The sequence below is a fragment of the Mustela putorius genome, unplaced genomic scaffold (assembly GCF_011764305.1).
Source record: "Mustela putorius furo isolate JIRA1106 unplaced genomic scaffold, ASM1176430v1.1 tig00000145_pilon_pilon_pilon, whole genome shotgun sequence".
Taxonomy (NCBI): domain Eukaryota; kingdom Metazoa; phylum Chordata; class Mammalia; order Carnivora; family Mustelidae; genus Mustela; species Mustela putorius.
This window is the reverse complement of record NW_025421294.1, coordinates 22,064,187-22,083,692: the sequence shown is the minus strand read 5'-3', so window position 1 is coordinate 22,083,692 and position 19,506 is coordinate 22,064,187. Positions and strand designations below refer to the sequence as shown.

Below are 19,506 nucleotides of genomic sequence, written 5' to 3'. Positions count from 1 at the left end.
TAGCTGCTATTTTGCAATAATGATAAAAGGCATCTACCTACTTATTTTTAAGCACTTAAAAATATTTAATCCTCACAGCAGCCCTGTGAGGTGTATGTTATCAGCGCCATTTCTCAGGTGAGGAAACAGAATCAGAGAGACCAAGGGATCTGGTTAAAATTATGCACAGTTGGCTGGAGACTTGCCTCAAACCCTAGCTTATCTGATTCCAAATTCTTGCTGTTTCCACTATACCATGGTCCCTCTATTCAGATCCTCGAAGAGGAGTTAGCTGAGATACAGAAAGAGAGAGAGAGAGAGAGAGATTTTCCAGCTATAATTTTGAAATACTCACCTGTAGGAAAATGTCCTCCAAAGAAGACATTGAATAGCTCTTCTGGAGTGATGTCAGCTTCAAAGTCCCTGTAATAATTATAAGGTCTGCCTCGAGGGGCAGTAAAAGTCACCTGTTCGTCTCCATATTCATCATAGCGTAGTCGCTTGTCAGGATTGCTCAGGACTGCAAAGGCATTTCCTATTGCTGCAACCAAAACCAAAAAGTACCTGAGTACAGTCTTTGGTGTAGCTGAGGGGTAACACAGGAAGCAGCAATGAAGAGCCCAGAGTTGTAGGCTGCTGCATGATGTTGTAGGGAGCTAAGGAAAGGTGTTTGGGCCTAGAAAATTCACCAGAGTTCTCACCCTTGACATTTTCCATGATCTAGTTTGATAAGCCAGAAACAATATGAGACTCAAGACGAACTAAGAACTACTGCTTTTATTCATCGAAAATTTGTCCATATTTTCCTTGAGAGGAATTACTTTATGGTTGGAACAGTTCATACATAAGCAATGGTATTCTAACTTCAAGTCAGAAACAATCTCCTAAATAAAATAATCAGTAAAATCAATTGCTTGGCTAAAAGCAAAGTCCTCACTAATCAGAGTCACGTTTCAGCCTACTTTAGAAGCAGGCTTTAGAAATTAGGAAACCTATCTCCAATGCCTCAGTGACAGACAAAGACTGGAAAGATTACACATGCTTACCATCACCTCTCCTCTCTATGCACAAATATGCAAACACCGTCGAATTAAAATTAATTTAAACATACAATCACTGCCAGTAATCAAAGAAACCTTGAAAAAAAATCTTTATTTTTTATTTTTTATTTTATTATTTTATTGAAAAAAACCCTTAAAACATCCCCATCCCCTACCTCTAATTCAGCCAACACTATGAGAAACACAGTTAGGAAGAGCATTTATGATTCTTCTAGCGAGGAAATTATATTAGATGTTTACAGCAATAAAACAGCTAAATAGAGAAAAACAAATAAAAAAAGGCTAAATAGTTGCTTCAATATCATATCCCTTGAAATCTGGCCAATTTCTCATATAAATGGCATTAGTCTGTGAGATACTTTATGTGAAGGTGTAAAGAGAATGGGGGTTATCTAGTTGTTTCTTTGTAGAAACTGTGTGGAGAACAAGATTCACAATGGCACCCCAACAAAGGGAGACTGTCCTTTGAGGTAAATGTTGACTTTTAAATTTCTTAGAGCTATAATTTTTAAACTTTTTCTTTAGAAAAATTCTAAATCTATAGAAAAGTTGAAAAAACAGTAAATAAACACATGTATACCCTCTATTTGGTTCATTAACTGTTAGTATTTTGCCACATTGCTTCCCTCATTACTCCATACCTACATAAATACATATGTACACGTAGTATGTACAGATTTCTTTTGCTGAACCATCTGAAAGTAGGCTGCAGGTATACTGGCATCCCTCAATATTTCAGCCACTACCTCCTAGAAGAGTCTTCTACATGATCACAATACCATTATCATAGCTCACAAAATTAATATCAATCCATGCAATTCATCCAAAGTTCATACATTGTATTTGCTCTTATACTCCTTTAGTTTCTTGTCCTCTAAAACAGTCTCCCCACCTTTTCTACTTTTCATTATATTGACTATTTTGGAGAGCAGGACAGTGTTCCTTGTAGAATGTCCCATATTTTGATGGTTTCCTCACTATTAGGTTCAGGTGGAACATTCTGGAAAGAATACCACACAGGTGCCATATCATATAATGTGAGGCGGGTCCAGTATTGGTGATGATAAGCTGGATCACTGGGTTAAAGTGATGACAGCTAGATATCTCCATTATAAAGCAAATTTTCTCCTTTGTAATCAGTAGGTATTCTGGGGAATGATGCTCTGACATCATGTAACATTCTATTCAACAAAAAGCTGTCACCTGGCAGTTTTAGCATCCATTGATAATTCTTGCCTGAATCAACAGCTTCACCGGGGGTGAAGGTCTTAAGTAAGATTTTTATTTATGTCTCAGATCTAAAAAGGTACCATTACAGATAAATATTTTTTTTTTCCAAAAGAAATTAAAGTAAGTGAATGAAGACAGGAGGGAGCTATGCTGATAATCACTATTTAAGAGGTATGGCAGGAAAAAAAGGCCCTGCTTGTGGCCTTATAAAATAATGACAGGGTAGGGTGAAACATCTTGTGGAAGAATTAAATAGGAATTCATGATCAGACCTTTGAAAGCATCAGTCGCTCCAGGAGCACAATTCTTATCAGGGTGAAATTTTAGGGCGAGTTTTCGGTAAGCTTTCTTAAGCTCTTCATCACTGGCATTTCGAGAAACTCCCAGAATTTCATAGTAATTTCTGCATTTCTTGATCCTAAAAACACACATCAGAAACATGTATGTCTATGAAGACCCCTTTTGTACAATTAACTATAAAATAGTACGTTTACATTTTACATTTACATCTGGTCCTCCAATCTGTTAGCTCCAAAGCAAACCTAAAAGAAAAGTGGTGAACACATTCATAACACTTTCAAATTGATTAACAAGGTCCTCCTCACACCAAGAGCTTAATGCCTTTCAAAGTATTTTTACTGGGGGGTGGGGAAGTGGTTTGGGGTAAATCCGAAAAAAATGATGTAAAAACTTTAAAATCAAAGTATTTTTTACATCTGATATTTTATTCTTCTTGTATCCCTGCAAGTGGGTAGATCCTTACATGAAGGTGCAGGCTAAGCCCCTGAGCGTTCAACCACAGGATGGCAAGGTCAGAAGAAATACCTACTCACCCTAGTGATTTCTCTCTCATTTTCCTTATAGCTACCTATCAAAACTTTGTGTGTGTATGTTTTTTTAAAATTTTTGTTAAGGATTTTTTTATTCCTTTATCTGACGGGGGGGGGGAGGAAGCAGGCTCCCCACGGAACAGAGAGCCCGATGTGGGGCTCTATCCCAGGAGCCCAGGATCATGACCTGAGCTGACGGCAGAGGCTTTAACCCACTGAGCCACCCAGGTGTCCCTCAAAACTTTGTTATAAAAAGTTAATATAGGGCGCCTGGGTGGCTCAGTGGGTTAAGCCTCTGCCTTTGGCTCAGGTCATGATCTCAGAGTCCTGAGATCGAGCCCCACATCGGGCTCTCTGCTCAGCAGGGAGCCTGCTTCTTCCTGCTCTCTGCCTGCCTCTTTGCCTACTTGTGAACTCTGTCAAATAAATAAATAAAATCTTAAAAAAAAAAGTCAATAATATACACATGCAGTAGAAGAAAAATATCCAACAGTACTAAACTATATACAGTGAAAAAACTTCCTGCTTCCCTATTCCCTGCTCACCAATCTCCCATCCTAAGGACAACCATGTGAGAAGTTTTCTATGAATCCTGTGTGTATGTATAGACACCTCTCCCTTTTCTTTTTTGCCTAAATATAAACATATTGTAATCATCTTTTTTTTTTAAGATTTTATTTATTTATTTGTCAGAGAGAGAGAAGCGAGAGTGAGCACAGGCAGACAGAGTGGCAGGCAGAGGCAGAGGGAGAAGCAGGCTCCCTGCCAAGCAAGGAGACTGATGTGGGACTCGATCCCAGGATGCCGGGATCATAACCTGAGCCGAAGGCAGCCGCTTAACCAAATGAGCCTCCCAGGCGTCCCCATATTGTAATCATCATTTTTATGTTTATGGGAACATCCCTTTAAAAAAAAAAAAAGATTTATTTATTTATTTATTTGACAGAGATCACAAGTAGGCAGAGAGGCAGGCAGAGAGAGAAAGGGAAGCAGGCTCCCCGCTGAGCAGAGAGCCTGATGTGGGGGATCATGACCTGAGCGGGAGGCAGAGGCTTTAACCCACTGAGCCATCCAGGCGCCCCCGCCCCCATCCCTTTTTTAAACCAAAAGTATTTCTTAGAGATGGATCGGTAACATACAGAGACGAGTTGGGGCAATAGTTTAGACTAGAATGGCAGTTCTGGACTTTGCGATGTCATAAGTTTCTTATACTCTTAAAAATTAATTGAGTCTCCAGAAGAGTTTTGTTCATGTGAATTATATCTATCAATATTTACCATACTAGAAAAGAAAACAAGAAATTTTAAAACAGAGTGACGATATAACTGCTTATCAGGTAGCCTCTCAAAAATTCCACTGTACAATCATGAGAGAATGAGAGTGAAAAAGGCAAATAATGTGTTTGTACTATTATCAAAATTGTTTTAAACTCACAGACTCCCAAGGTTTTTGGGGTTCCTAAATTACACTCTGAGAAATGTTGTACTAGGGCATGAACTCTGGGGTCAAAATGCCTTGGCTGGGATCTTATCTTGCTGTGTACTTTAGCTCTGTGACTTAATGTTATCTTCTGAAATGGGATAACAATTTCAACTATATTTCACAAGCTGTTATCATTTAAATGAAGTATTCATCAAGTACTTGATAGCACTTGACAGCCCATAAATACTGGCTATTACATATCTATGTCATTCTTTTCAAAAGCTGCACTGCTTTATGGATTACACTTATTGCATTTTATGGATTATATCTATCCTCTACTGATAGGCACTTAGAGAATATCTCCAGTCTTTTGCAACTACACAATCCAGTCAGACAGAGGGAGGCCCAGCATCTTGCTCAAGAGTTCAGTAACACAGGCTGGACTATAAAGCAGGGTCTGGAATGTCAGTCATGGTCCTTCCCCAAGAGCTGCCCATGGGTATCCTTTGGATCCTCAGTCCAGTTTCCAATCCCTGCTTCCATGGCAGATACTCCTCTGCCTCTTTCTCTCTTTTGTATAAATTTGTTATTTGTTGAGTAACAGTTTTTTTGAGCTACAATTCACAAAGTTCACTCTTAAAATGCACAATGCATTGATTTTCAGATTTGTACACCATCATCACTATCTAATTCCAGAACATCGTCATTACCCCAGAAAGAAACCCCTACTTATTGGCAGTCATTCCTCATTTTACTTTCCAACCCCTGGCAACCAATAATGTAATTTCTGTCTCTATAAATTTGCCATTCTGGACATTTCACATAAAAGGAATTATAGAATATGTGACTTTTGTGTCTGGCTTCTTTGACTAGCATAATGTTCAAGGTTCATTCATGTTATAGCATGTATCAGTACTTCATTCCTTTTTTTTTTTTTTAAAGATTTTTATTTATTTTATTTATTTGACAGAGAGAGATCACAAGCAGACAGAGAGGCAGGCAGAGAGAGAGAGAGAGGGAAGCAGGCTCCCCGCTGAGCAGAGAACCCGATGCGGGACTCGATCCCAGGACCCTGAGATCATGATCTGAGCCAAAGGCAGAGGCTTAACCCACTGAGCCACCCAGGTGCCCAGTACTTCATTCCTTTTATTACCAAAAAGTATTCATTGTATGGATATTCCCCATTTTGTTTATCCATTCATCAGTTCATGGACATGCATTTTGTTTATCCATTCACCAGTTCATGGACATCCATTTGGGAGTTATTATGGATAATTCTGTACGAACATTCATAGACAGGTCTTTGTGTGGAAGTATGTTCTCTTGGTTATATACCTGGGAGTGGATTGCTATGTCATGTGCTATGGTTAACCTTCTGAGGAACTGGCCTTCTATTTTCCAAACTGGCCACACTGTTTTCCATTCCTATAAGCAATATATAAGGGTTCCATTTCTCTATATTCTTACTAACACTTGCTATTGTCCATTTTTTTGTTTAATTGCCATCCTAGTGGATGTAAGGTGGTGTGGTATCTCATTGTGGCTTTAGTTTGTATTTCCCTAATGACTCATGATACTGAGCAACTTTTCATGTGTTTATTGGCCATTTGTAGATTTTTTTTTTTTTAAGAGTCATTTGTATATATTCTTTGGAGGAATGCCTATCAGATCCTTTGCCCATTGCTCAATTGGGTTATTTGTCTTTTTATTGTTGAGTTGTAAGAGTACTTTATATGTTCTAGATATAAGTCCCTTATCAGATACATAATTTAAAAACATTTTCTCCTGTACTGTGGGTTGATTTTTCACTTTCTTGATGGTATCTTTTGAGTACAAAAGCTTTACATTTTCACAAAATCCAACTGACCCATTTTTTTCTTTTGTCATTTGTACTTTGGATGTCATGTCATGAAGATGTAGATTTATGTTTTCTTCTAAGAGTTTTATAGTTGTAGCTCTTACATTTAGGCCTTACATTAGGTCTTTGAGTTAACTTTTGTGTTTGTGTGAGAAAGGAGTCCAACTGCATTGTTTTGCGTGTGGATATCCAGTTGTCCCAACACATTTATTAAAGACAATTCTTAATAAATAAAATCTTTAAAAAAGGGGGCGGTGCCTGAGTGGCTCAGTGGGTTAAAGCCTCTGCCTTCAGCTCAGGTCATGATCCCAGGGTCCCCGGATTGAGCCCCACATCAGGCTCTCTGCTCGGTAGGGAGCCTGCTTCCCTTCCTCTCTCTCTGCCTGCCTCTCTGCCTACTTGTGATCTCTGTCAAATAAATAAATAAAATCTTTAAAAAAAAAAAAGGCAATTCTTTCCCTTATTAAATCATCTTGGCACTCTTTTATTTTTTTCTTTCAAAGTAAACTCTACACCCAATGTAGGACTTGAACTCATGACTCTGAGATAAAGAGTTGCGTGGTCCAACAACTGAGCCAGGTAGGCACCCCAGCCTTGGCACTCTTGTAAAAGAAAAATCAGTTGACTGAGGGTATCTGGGTGACTTGGTTGGTGGATATCTGACTCTTTTTATTTATTTATTTATTTAGATTTTATTTATTTGAGGTGGGGGAGGGACAGCAGAGAGGGATGGGGAGAGAGAGAGAGAAAGAGAAACAGACTCCATACTGAGTGTGGAGCCCAAAGCCAGGCTTGATCTCAGGACCCTGAGATCAAGACCTGAGCCAAGATCAAGAGTCAGACACCTGGGACACATGGGTGGCTCAGTCTGTTAAGTGCCTGACTCTTAGTTTTGGCTCAGGTCATGATCTTAGGGTCATGAGTTCAAGCCCCAGGTTGGGCTCCATGCTGGGTGTGGAGCCTACATTAAAAAAAAATCAATTGAGGGACGCCTGCGTGGCTCAGTTGGTTAAGCAGCTGCCTTCGGCTCAGGTCATGATACCAGCGTCCTGGGATCGAGTCCCACATTGGGCTCCTTGCTTGGAGGGGAGCCTGCTTCTCCCTCTGCCTCTGCCTGCCACTCTGTCTGCCTGTGCTTGCTCTCTCTCCCTCTCTCTCTCTGACAAATAAATAAAATCTTTTTTTTTTAATTTTATTTATTTATCAGAGAGAGAGAGGGGAAGAGATCGAGCACAGGCAGACAGAGAGGCAGGCAGAGGCAGAGGGAGAAGCAGGCTCCCCGCTGAGCAAGGAGCCCGATGTGGGACTCGATCCCAGGACGCTGGGATCATGACCTGAGCCGAAGGCAGCTGCTTAACCAACTGAGCCACCCAGGTGTCCCAATAAATAAAATCTTAAAAAAAAAAAAATCAATTGAGGGGCGCCTGGGTGGCTCAGTGGTTTAAAGCCTCTGCCTTCGGCTCAGGTCATGGTCCCTGGATCCTGGGATCGAGCCCCGCATTGGGCTCTCTGCTCAGCAGGTAGCCTGCTTCCTCCTCTCTCTCTGCCTGCTTCTCTGCCTACTTGTGATCTCTGTCTGTCAAATAAATAAATAAAAAATCTTTAAAAAAAATCAATTGAGGGGCACCTGAGTGGCTCAGTGGGTTAAAGCCTCTGCCTTCAGCTCAGGTCATGATCCCAGGGTCCTGGGATTGAGCCCCACTTCGGGCTCTCTGCTCAGTGGGGAACCCGCTTCTCTTCTTCTCTCTCTGCCTGCCTCTCTGCCTACTTGTGATCTCTGTCAAATAAATAAACAAAAATCTTAAAAAAACCCCCGAACAAACAGGATTTGAATCCCACTTTAACTTAAAAAAAAAAAAATCAATTGACCATAAATATAAAGGCTTACTTATGGACTCTCAAGTCTATTTCATTGATCTACATGTCTATCCTATACCAGTCCACACTGTCTTCATAAGGTAGCTTTGTAATAAGCTTTCAAATTGGAAATGTGAGTCCTCCAACTTTGTTCTTTTTCAAGACTGTTCTGGCTATTCTGGGTCCCTTGTATTACTATATGAATTTTAGGATCGGCTTGTCAGTTTCTGCAAAAAAGGCAGTGAGGGATTTGGTAGGGATATGTGAAATCTATTGATCGATTTGAGTAATATTACCACCATTTCCAATATTAAACCTTAATAAAATAATCCTTTCCAATGTTTAGCTCCATGAACACAGGCAACCTTCCCATTTATTTAGAACTTTAATTTCCTTAAATGAAGTTTTATAGTTTCAGTGTACATCTTACACTTCTCTTGATAAATGTATTCTCAGGCATTTTATACTTTTTTGATGGTGTTATAAATTAAAATTGTTTTCGTTTCCATTTTTGGACTGTTCTTTGCTAGGGTACAGAAAAACAGTGATTTTTGTATACTGATCTTATATTTTACAACATTGTTGAGGTCATTTATCAGTTCTTTTTTTTTTGTTGTTTAAGATTTTATTTATTCATTTGAGAGAGAGAGAGAGAATGAGCACAAGTGGCAATAGGCTGAGGGAGAAGCAGACCCGCTGCTGAGCAGAGAGCGTGATGCGGGGGTTTGATTCCAGACCCTGGGATCATGACCTGAGCTGAAGGCAGATGCCCAACCAACTGAGCCACCAGGTGCCCCTCATTTATTAATTCTAACAGTGTGGATGTCTTCCTTATAATTTTCTTTTTTTTTTTAAAATAAAGATTTTATTTATTTATTTGAGAAAGAGAGGGTACAAGTCCGGGGGGAGCGGCAGACAGACGGAGAAGCAGACTTCCTGCTGAGCAGGGAGCCTGTCCTGGGGCTTGATCCCAGGACTGGAGGATAACAACCTAAGCAGAAGGCAGACACTTAAGCAAATGAGCCATCCAGGCATCTCTATTCTTTAGGATTTTTTATATTATATCATATCATCTATGAATACTGTTTTACTTCTTTCCAATCTGGATGACTTCTTTAAAAATTTTTTCCTCTTTTTTTAAAGGATTTACTTATTTATTTTAGAGACAGAGAGAGCATGTGCACACACACAAGCATGGGGAGGGACAGAAAGAGAGGGAGAGAATCTCAGGCAGACTCCCTGCTGAGTGCAGAGCCAGAATGTGGAGCTAATCTCAAGACCCTGAGATCACAACCTGAGCTGAAACCAAGAGTCTGAAGCTCAACTGACTGACTCACTCAGGTGCCCCCAATCTGGATGACTTCTGTATTTCTTTTTCTTGCCTAAATGCCCTGGCTTGAACCTGTAGTACAATGGTAAATAGAAGTGGCTAGAGTGAAAATACTTGTCTTTTTCTTGATCTTAGAAAGCATCAGTTGTTCACCATTAAGTATGACGACGTTAGCTGAGGGCTTTTAAATAGATAGCTTTTATCAGTTGAGGTTCTCTTCTATTCCTATTCTGTTGAGTATTGTTATCATGAAAGTGTTGGATTTTGTCAAATGCTTTTTCTGCACCTATTTAAATGATCATGTGGTCTTGTCCTTTATTCTATTAATATGGTGTATCCATTGATTAATTTTCATGTGTTAAACAACCTTGCATTCCTGGGATAAATACCACTTGGTATATGATTTTTTAAAAAAAGATTTATTTATTTACTTTTTATTTGAGAGAGAGAGAAAGAGAAAGAGGGTACATAATTGGGGGGTTGTGACAGAGGGAGAGGGAGAGGAACAGACTCCCCAGTGAGCACAGAGCCTGATGCAGGGCCCCATCTCACAGACCCAAGTTCATGACCTGAGCGGAAACCAAGACTCAGATGCTTAACCAACTGAGCCATCCAGGAGCTCCAAGGTATAGAATCCTTTTTATATGTTTTTACATGTTGCTAGAATCTATATCCATAAGGGATATTGATTGATAGTTTAGTTTTCTTATGTTTTTGTCTGGTTTTAGTCACAGGGTAATGTTGGCCCCATAGAATGAGTTGGGAAGTGCTCCCCTCTCTTGCATGTTTTGTAAGAGTTTATGAAGGATTAGTTAATTCTTCAAATGTTTGGTAGAATTTACCAGTGAAGGTTCCTGGGCCTAGGTTTTTCTTTATGAAAAATTTTTTTAAAATTTTATTTTATTAAAAAAATAGAATTTTTATTTTATTTAAATTCAATTAAGTAACATACAGTGTATTACTAGTTTCAGAGGTAGAGGTCAATGACTTACCATTTGTATATAACACCCAGTACTCATTACATCATGTACCCTCCTTAATGCCCACCCCACTCCTCCAGTAACCCTCAGTTTGCTTCCTACAGTTAAAAGTCTTTTATGGTTTGTCTCCCTCTCTGATTTTGTCTTATTTTATTTTTCCCTCCCTTCCCCTATGACCCTCTGTTTTGTTTCTTAATTCCACATATGAGTGAAATCGTATGATAATTGTCTTTCTCTGACTTACTTTGCTTAGCATAATACCCTCTAGTTCCATCCACATCATTGTAAATGGCAAGATATCACTTTTTTAATGTCTGAGTTATATTCCATCGTGTGTAGGTATTACCATCACATCATCTTTATCTGTTCATCTATCGATGAACATTTGCACTCTTTCCATAGTTTTGTTATTGTGGACATTGCTGCTATAAACATTAGCGTGCACGTGCCCCTTCAGATCACTACGTTTGTATCCTCTGGGTAAATACCTAGTAGTGCAATTGCTGGGTCACAGGGTGAAATTTTTTTTATTATGAATTCAATCTCTGTATTTGTAGTAGGTCCATATGATTTCCTAGTTTGTACCTTTCTACAAATTTGTCTGTTTCATCTAGGTTATCTAATTTGTTGGTGTACAATTGTTCATAGTATCCTTTTAAAATCTTTATTATCATCGTAAGATTGGTAGTGATGTCCCTCTTTTATTCCTGATTTTAGTTATTTGAGTGTTCTCTCTTTCTTGGTTAGCCTAGTTAAAGGTTTGTTAATTTTGTCGACATTTTAAAAAAGCCAATTTTTGCTTTTGTTGATTTTGTCTTGTTTTTCTAACCTCTATTTCATTTATTTCCACTCTATATTATTTCCTTCATTCTGCTTGCTTGGATTTAGTGTACTCTTTTTGCTCTTCTTTTTCTAGTTCGTGAAGGTGGAAGATTGGGTTACTGATCTGAGATTTAAAACAAAACAAACAAAAAAATATATATAACATTTATAGCTATAGATGTCCTTCTAAGCTTTGCTTTAGCTATATCCTACACATTTTTCTATGTTGTGTTTTCATTTTCAGTCATCTCAAAGTATTTTTGTAATTTTGCTTAAGATTTCTTCTATGACCTATTTGTTATTTTAGGAATATAATGTTTAATTTTCACTTATTTGTGAATTTCCTAAATTTGCTTCTGTTGTTGATATCAGAGGACACACACTGTATGATTTTAATCCTTTTAAATTTATTGACACTTCTTTTGCGGCCTGACATCTGATCTACCCTGGAAAACGCTTCGTGTATATTTGAGAAGAATGTGTACTCTGCTGTTGTTGGCTAGACTGTTGTATAGATGTCTGTTTCATATAGTTGGTTTTCCCTGCCTCTTCTACACAGAAGCAGGGAAGTTACCTCAGATTATACCCCGAGACTCCACTTCCACCGAGGGAGGCTTGCCTCTGCAGCCAAGAAGCTGTTGTGCTTCCATAATAATGATAAAAGTATAGTAGCAGTCAATGCTTATGTAACACATTCTGCTAGGAACTCTATGTTAAAATCACTCACTGAATCCCACCACAGACTCACCTTTGTACCCCAAGCAGCTGTTCCTCAGTGTAAGTGGCACTCCCCTCACCCTGTCGGGTTGGATTCCACTCATGCTCAGACTTCTTTTCCTTTTGCACTTTCATGCAGTTACAGCACCCACAGGGGTCATGACTTTCAGGAGGTCTATCTTCTGGGTATTTGTTTCTTCTAACTGCATCAATGTAAGCTGCAAAGCAACAGCCCCCCATTAGGCCTCCGTCTGATCTGCAATCAGCTTTGCTATCCGCCCTCACTATCAGGGAGGCTGCTTGGGGCCAAGAGTGTGAGGGCCAAACTACTGACATCATCCTGACTTTTAAGCATCCACATAAACTGAACGAACATCTCCCTTGAGAAAACAATGTAGTAAATATGGAGGCAACCATGAAAACTTATAATGCTAGAAGCGCGAAGCATAATCATTTACACCATATCTACAATGGTCATTCAGCAAATAATTCTGAATCAGAGCCAGAAAAGGGGCTTAAGAGGCCCCCAAACCTTGCCTTTCAAGAGGCGTCTACCTTTAGCACAGTACAGGGGAAAGCCTATTTTTCTGTGATCCACGGTCAGAAGTGACATGGCTCATAAAATAATTTGTTGTTTTTGTTGCCATGCCTCCCACCTAAGGTTTAAAGTAGGGGGGGGGGTTCTTTTAAATTAGCAGTTATAGAACAAGACACTTGGCTAGATGGAGCAATGAAATGTATGGATAAGACCTACTTCTGACCGGGGCGCCTGGGTGGCTCAGTGGGTTAAAGCCTCTGCCTTCGGCTTGGGTCATGATCCCAGGGTTCTGGGATCGAGCCCCGCATCAGACTCTCTCTGCTCAGCGGAGGGCCTGCTTCCTCCTCTCTCTCTGTCTGCCTCTCTGCCTGCTTGTGACCTCTGTCTGTCAAATAAATAAATAAAATCTTTAAAAAAAAAAAACCTACTTCTGACCACAAAGAGGTTATAGTCTAAAGGGAGAAGATTCAATTCATCATAACACGTGGAGAATGTTAAGAAGGCCATAGCAATCCAGTCAAAAAAGGCAGAGGACTCAGGTCCTGTCGGGAGGATCTGGGAAAGGCTTTAGAAATGTCTCTCTCCTGCCTAAAATACCTACTGACTACTGACTGCTGCTGCTTCTTCTTATTTTTTTTAAAGATTTTACTTATTTATTTATTTGATAGAGAGATGGAGAGAGAGCACAAGTAGGCAGCAGAGTGGCAGGCAGAGGGAGAGGGAGAAGCAGGCTCCCCCCTAAGCAGGGAGCCTGATGCAGGTCTTGATCCTAGGACCCTGGGATCATGACCAGAGCAGAAGACAGCCACTTAACTGACTGAACTATCCAGGTGCTCCTACCCACTGCTTCTTGTCCAAATTTCTTATCATAGGCCCATCTGCCTCTGCAGCATCCTCTCTCACCACAAGCTCTTTTGCAGCCTATGCTCTAGCCACACCAAATGCCTTTCAATCCGCCATGCTTTCTCTTTTCTCTGTGCCTTTGCACATGCTGTTCCCTCTGCTTGCAGTGCTCCTCCTCTAAGTCAGCCTAACTCCAAGGCATCCTTCTTCTCTTCATATGTCACACTTTCTTCCAGATGCCTCCTCTGACACCTAGGCTGTCAGTGTGCTTCCCAAACCTAAGACCCTGCTGTGTAGCTCAGGACTTAGTGGCTCTGTTTCGTAATTGTCTGTTTACCTGTCGAACTCCCTCAATGGACTGAGAGTTTTGTGATCTCAAGGGACCATGTCTGTCAGATCCCTGTTGCATGATCAGCATAATGAGGGTACATAATAGGAATTGAATCAATACTCTTTGCTTGACTGCAGGATGGCAAAGACCAGCCTAGTGGTCTTGGTGCAGGCTGCAGGAACAGCACCAAAGAGAGACCTAGAGTCAGTGGCCTAATTGGGAGGAGCGAGCATAGGGGCTGGGAAAGCAAACTGCAGGAATCCGCATCACTCTGCTGACCCAGCCACCCTGGCACAGGCGGGGCCTGAGCACCGCCGGCCCTAAGCTCCGCAAGGGCAGAGACGGAGCGGGGCTGGGGGCCGGAGGCAAAAAAGTCAACACGGGTGACTCTGGGCTCCTCGCCGGTTCCTTAGCTTGAGCCAGCGCTCCTGATTTCCAGATCCCGGCCCCTGTCCTGCCGGTCTCCCACCTAATTCGGAAACCTACTCAGGCTCAGCATCTCTTCATAGGCCTCCATCCTTCACCTCAGGCCCAGGATCTCAGCCCTCAGTAATCTCAAGAAGCCCCATCCCTCCCCCAACTCTGCCCTGTCCCACCCTCCGGCAAAGACCTGGTACCTTCGGTCCAGCGCTCCCCGCTGCCTAGAGTCGCTGCCATATCGGTTCCCAATCGGCAGGTCTGCGGAGCCTCCCCAGCGCCCGAGGCTGAAAGGGACCCGGCAAGAAGCGCGGGGCATGCTGGTCATCGTAGTCCAACTCACAGGAGCTGCGGGACATTGGACTACAACTCCCGGCAGGCTCTGCGCGAGGGGGCGGTGAGAGTTAAAGCTGCCTCTGGGGCTCGACCCTTAGAAGCGAGGTCTGTGGAGGTTTGTTGCCCTTGGTTGACTGCTGGGCGACTGTCAACCACACTTTTCCTCAACTGTAGAATGGGGATAGTGGCTATGGCCTCACCTAACACTAGGGGCATTCAGGGAGGCACGGTGAGATCCTGCCTGGGAAAGGTTTTGCGAACTTAAGTTTAGAGGGTCACAGTGTGACTATTCATCTCAAGGGTGTCCTTTTAAAAATATATGCTAATGCACGTTCTGTGTAAAGTGTATGTTAGGTCCTGGAGATTGAGAGACGGGTTTTGGGAACCAAAACTTTAAGAACCAAGAAAACAGAAAAACGAGATAGATTTATGTAGTTAGAGGGCAGTCTGAGTATGCCCTCTTCGTGCATTTACTCTGGCACAGCTTCGTTAGAGGGACCTCAGGGCTTCAGAGATGAAGAAGAAAGGGGCAGGCGTTGGAGCTGGCATTAAAGTCCCTATCTTTGCTGTTCTTTATTCTTCATCCATCCCATCCTACTTCAGGGCACGTCTGAGATTTTTCTGTTCCACCCCACTCATTTCCATGAGCCATTCCCTTGTTTTCTGAAGGCCCTATGAAATTAGTAAAAAGGAAGTAAAATACACCAGCGTTTTCCCACTCAGGTCTTCATGAAGCCTAACAAAGAAAAAAAGCAATTCTCATGGTGTCCTTACTGACTTGTGCCTGCAGGTGAATTGGGATGGCTAAAGATCAGGTTTCAAAAATGAGGAATGATCAATTCATTTCAAGACAAAAAATTACTTAGAATTCATTGAGCTCTTACCCAGGAAGACCACATCAGTATGCCAACTGTGAAACCAAGCAGCAGCTATTTAGGCATTTGGGGGTGGGACTGGGAGATGATTAGCCAGAGACACAATTGATAGGGTAGAATCTTCCAGTGTAGCAGTTCTACCCTGAAGTCAGGAGTGGCCCTAGGATGTGGGCGCCAGTGTGCTCACAGAAGACTGGGTCCTAAAGAAGCCACCTGAGTTTTGCAGACAAGGGACCTGATCAGGGATATACATTAAGTGATTAAACATAAGAAGGAAGTTTATTTGGTTTTGGGAAACTGGACAGACTGCTTTAAAATATGGACAAGGGAAGGTGAGGTATGCCTTAGGGTCTAGTCACAGGGCTAAGGTCTGGAGGTACTCAAAGCTGTCAGAGGGCTGGGAAGTGAGAACTATCTGGTTGAGAATGGCAAGGAGGGTGGGTTAGAGCACTGTAGGGAGAAATTGGATTGAGAAGAGCTACTATGAATTATGGGGCTACTTAGGAGTAGATTCGAGGTTCAAGAATGCTGGACAAGATTTAGGAAGCTGCCGACTTTTGGAAATGTCTGTGACCTCAACATTTTTTTCCATTGTCCTCTGAAACCTCACTCTCCACTTTTTTTCTAGAAGACTCATTTCCTCCTAGGTCAGTAAAAAATGGCTCAGCATGGCAACCTTGTCAGATATGCCAGCAAAGGTAACCTTTAGCTCATTTAGACCTCAATTAACACTACTAGATGAACATTTCTATGACTAGCACTAGGACTAACTTAGAACTCCAAACCTCAACATTTAGAACACCTCTGTGCCAGCTTTGGGTTAAGCACACCAACCACTAAACAAAATAATCCCGACTGTGAAACACAGTCTCTGTGTTCAGTAAAAGAGGTAGCTGTGGGCTCAGAAGGTTCAGGACGGAGGTGCCTGGGGAAAATAACCAGCAGGAGGGGTCAGGAAGCAACTGGGAAGGAAATAAGGGAAGAGAACTTGGGATCTCAAGGAGAAGGAGGTAGGTGTAGAAAGAAGTTCAAAGTGATAAAGGACGTCTACAAATTCAGAAGGAGACTGTTGAGCAGAGCCACACAATGTTTTTCAACAGATTCAAATAGAATTGATTATTACTAGCCTGACTTTAGGAAATGATGTGCATGTACTAGGCCAAGGGGCCTGCAATGATCCTTCATCTACTAAACCATTTTACTGAGAGCTGGCCTCAGATTTCCATCAGTTTTCTCTACTTTTAGAAATATTTGTTGAACTGTAGTGAATTTTTGCTAGTGATCCTGAGGTTTGCCTTGTGCCCTGTATGATTGAGATGCTGCCCCATCTATCCCTGGAAGAAAGGTACTCAGTAAATGTTCCTTCTGTCCAACTGGGCCTGTGTGCCTGAGCTGGGTTGTTGGTTAGCCTCCCATAAGATGGGGGAAGAAGCAAAAGAAGGACATTCTATAGTAACTACCCCACCCCGCCAGGGTTGCCCTTCCTGGGTTGCTGTGTTAAAATAAGGAGGAAGCTGTCATGTAAATGGCCACCATCCTGTTGTCTAGACATCAAGGAAAAGAGATACTGTCTCAGGGAAGTTTCAGGGGCTGCAGAGGCTGCACTTGGATTCCCTATCAGAGGTGGGTTTTTGTATTTGCATAAATAGTAGGGTCCTCTAGCAGAACTCCTTCTAATGCAGTTTCCTAGAGAATTAAGTGAATTCATCCTTGACCCCTTCTCAGAAGAGAGCTATTTAACAACAGGAAAATCAATATTGCTACTGAAGAACTGCAATGTTGGTTTCTGGGTAAAAGCCATCCAATCTCATAGTCATACCAGTTCATACACTTTCCCCCACATATAAATACCTTATGACTAATAGCTCATATCTGCAGGACATTGTTCAGAGTCAGGGGGATGCTTGTGGCCTTAGAATGGAGACATCAACTGGGTTATCTAGAGCAAACCTCATGTTCTTGACCTAATTAGTCCAGTATGATTAGCAGCCGATTGAAGTGCCCATGGCAGCCAGAATAACAAGAACAATTCGAACAGAATCCGGTACTTGTAGACATTGTTATGTCATCTGGAGAGTTCTATCCCAATGATGGATTTTTGTGTGTGCTGGAATTGGTTAGGAAGTCATGCATTTTTTGCAGTGTGGCTTAAATAAATATATCTGAGTTATTTTTAAAAACGTTGTAGTATTTTAGGGGTGCCTGGGTGGCTCAGACGGTTAAGCATTTGTCTTTGGCTCAGGTCATGATCCCAGGGTCCTGGGATCCAGCTTCTCCCTTTCCCTCTGCCCCTCCACCCCACTCATGCTTGCACTCTTTCTCTCAAATAAATAAATAGCATTAAAAAAAAAATGCTGTAGCATTGCTGTCATAGGTTGGAAATAGACTCTGAGACTTGGAGATTTGCATGCTGAAGGTTTATTGGTGAATGCTCCTGGGAACAAGAGCTGTGAGGGTTAAGGGAAGTGGGATGGGACAGAGTTGGGGAAATAGAGACAAGAGTTCCAGGTCTTTATCCCACCCCCATCAATCAGTCATCAAGCAGCTGTGAGCCCTCAGCAGCCAATGCGCCTCTTTTTTTTTTTCCCCAATTTTAGCAGCCAGCACTCTCTAACAGCTGAGGAAACTTGCGTTGACCTTGAAGTGGGACCTCAGTGGTGATACTCCACATTGTCTGCTGCGATTGCCAACTAGTACTTTTGCTTCCCACGTGTCTCCACATTTGCTCTTCCACTTTACCTACCAAGTGCCTACCAAGGGTCAGATAAGGATCATTCTTCCCTTAAGACACAGGGAAATCTTGGGCACCTGGGTTGCTCAGTCAGTTAAGTGGCTGCCTTCAGCTCTAGTCATGATCCCAGGGTCCTGGGACCCAACCCCACATCGGGCTCCCTGCTCAGTGGGAAGCCTGCTTCTCCCTCTCCCTCGCTCTCTGCCTGCCGTTCTGCCTACTTATGCCCTCTATATCTCTGTCAAATAAATTTTAAAAAGAAAAAAAAAAAAGACAGGGAAATCTTAAGTCTGGAGAATATAGGCTTGTCAGACTTACCTAAGACTTGTCTCTGGTTTCCACCCAGAGTGATCTCTACTCAAAAGATGGTGTTCATTTTTTCTTACATCTAAAGTTTATAGAACTACAGAATATAAGAACCAGAAAAGGGGCGCCTGGGTGGCTCAGTTGGTTGAGCAACTGCCCTCAGCTCAGGTCATGATCCTGGAGTCCCTTGATCAAGTCTCACATCGGGCCCCCTGTTCAGCAAGGGGTCTGCCTCTCTCTCTCACCTTCCACCTCTCATGCACTCTCTCTCTCATTCTGTCCTCTCTTTCAAATAAATAAATAAAATCATTAAAAAAAAAAAAAGGACCAGAAAAGGTAATGAAAGCCAAGTAGTCCAGCCACCTTGCTTTAAAAGTAAGAAAACAGTCTGGGAGCTGGGGAGTGATTTTGCCCAGCTGCAAAGTTCAGCCTGTGACCACATTTCCTGTCCTTGAGAGCCAGTTTTTATGACCTTCGATGGGCCGGACACCATGTACCAAACTGGAACTATAGAAGTGACTCAATTTCAAGCCTTGTCCTAGAAGATTTTATTTTATTTTTTAAAAAGATTTATTTATTTATTTGACAGAGAGAGATCACAAGTAGGCAGAGAGGCAGGAAGAGAGGCAGGCAGAGAGAGAGGAGGAAGCAGGCTCCCTGCCGAGCAGAGAGCCCGATGTGGGACTCGATTCCAGGACCCTGAGATCATGACCTGAGCTGAAGGCAGCGGCTTAACCCACTGAGCCAGCCAGGCGCCCGAAGATTTTAGAACCCAGTAGGTTTCTTCAGTCTGCTGAAATAGTTGCAACAGAACAGAGAGGGTGAAGCTTTTTCCAGGCTTTCTCTCTCATCTCACCTCACAGCGTCTAGATCCAGAAGCAAATAGCATATTGTTGCACATTGTTCAAAATGGGTAATCTTGTAATCTGGACTGCCAACTAGCATGTATTTATAAAATTAACCCCTCTGTGTAGACACATGCAGGTGACTCTCCCACTGAATGTAGACACATGCAGGTGACTCTCCCACTGAATGTCCCCCAG

The 19,506-nt window shown here is 41.9% G+C and overlaps 1 protein-coding gene across 4 annotated transcripts in view; it reads right to left on the bottom strand.

The window, feature by feature from the left end:
* DNAJC18 (DnaJ heat shock protein family (Hsp40) member C18) overlaps nucleotides 1–17,444 on the bottom strand; it is a 30,173-nt gene extending 12,729 nt beyond the window's left edge. Inside the window, exons 1-5 of one of the 4 annotated variants that reach the window (XM_004744835.3) lie at nucleotides 17,278–17,440; nucleotides 14,416–14,502; nucleotides 12,118–12,304; nucleotides 2,543–2,688; nucleotides 335–520 (exon numbers count right to left, since the gene is read on the bottom strand). In XM_004744835.3, the coding sequence (XP_004744892.1) occupies nucleotides 335–520; nucleotides 2,543–2,688; nucleotides 12,118–12,304; nucleotides 14,416–14,455 (559 nt within the window). In that variant the 5' untranslated portion in view covers nucleotides 14,456–14,502; nucleotides 17,278–17,440. Of the gene's footprint in view, nucleotides 1–334; nucleotides 521–2,542; nucleotides 2,689–12,117; nucleotides 12,305–14,415; nucleotides 14,549–17,277 lie in introns of those variants that run through there. The other 3 variants (XM_004744837.3, XM_013052431.2, XM_045075432.1) reach the window with 3 other exon arrangements.
* Nucleotides 17,445–19,506: the final 2,062 nt, after the last annotated feature.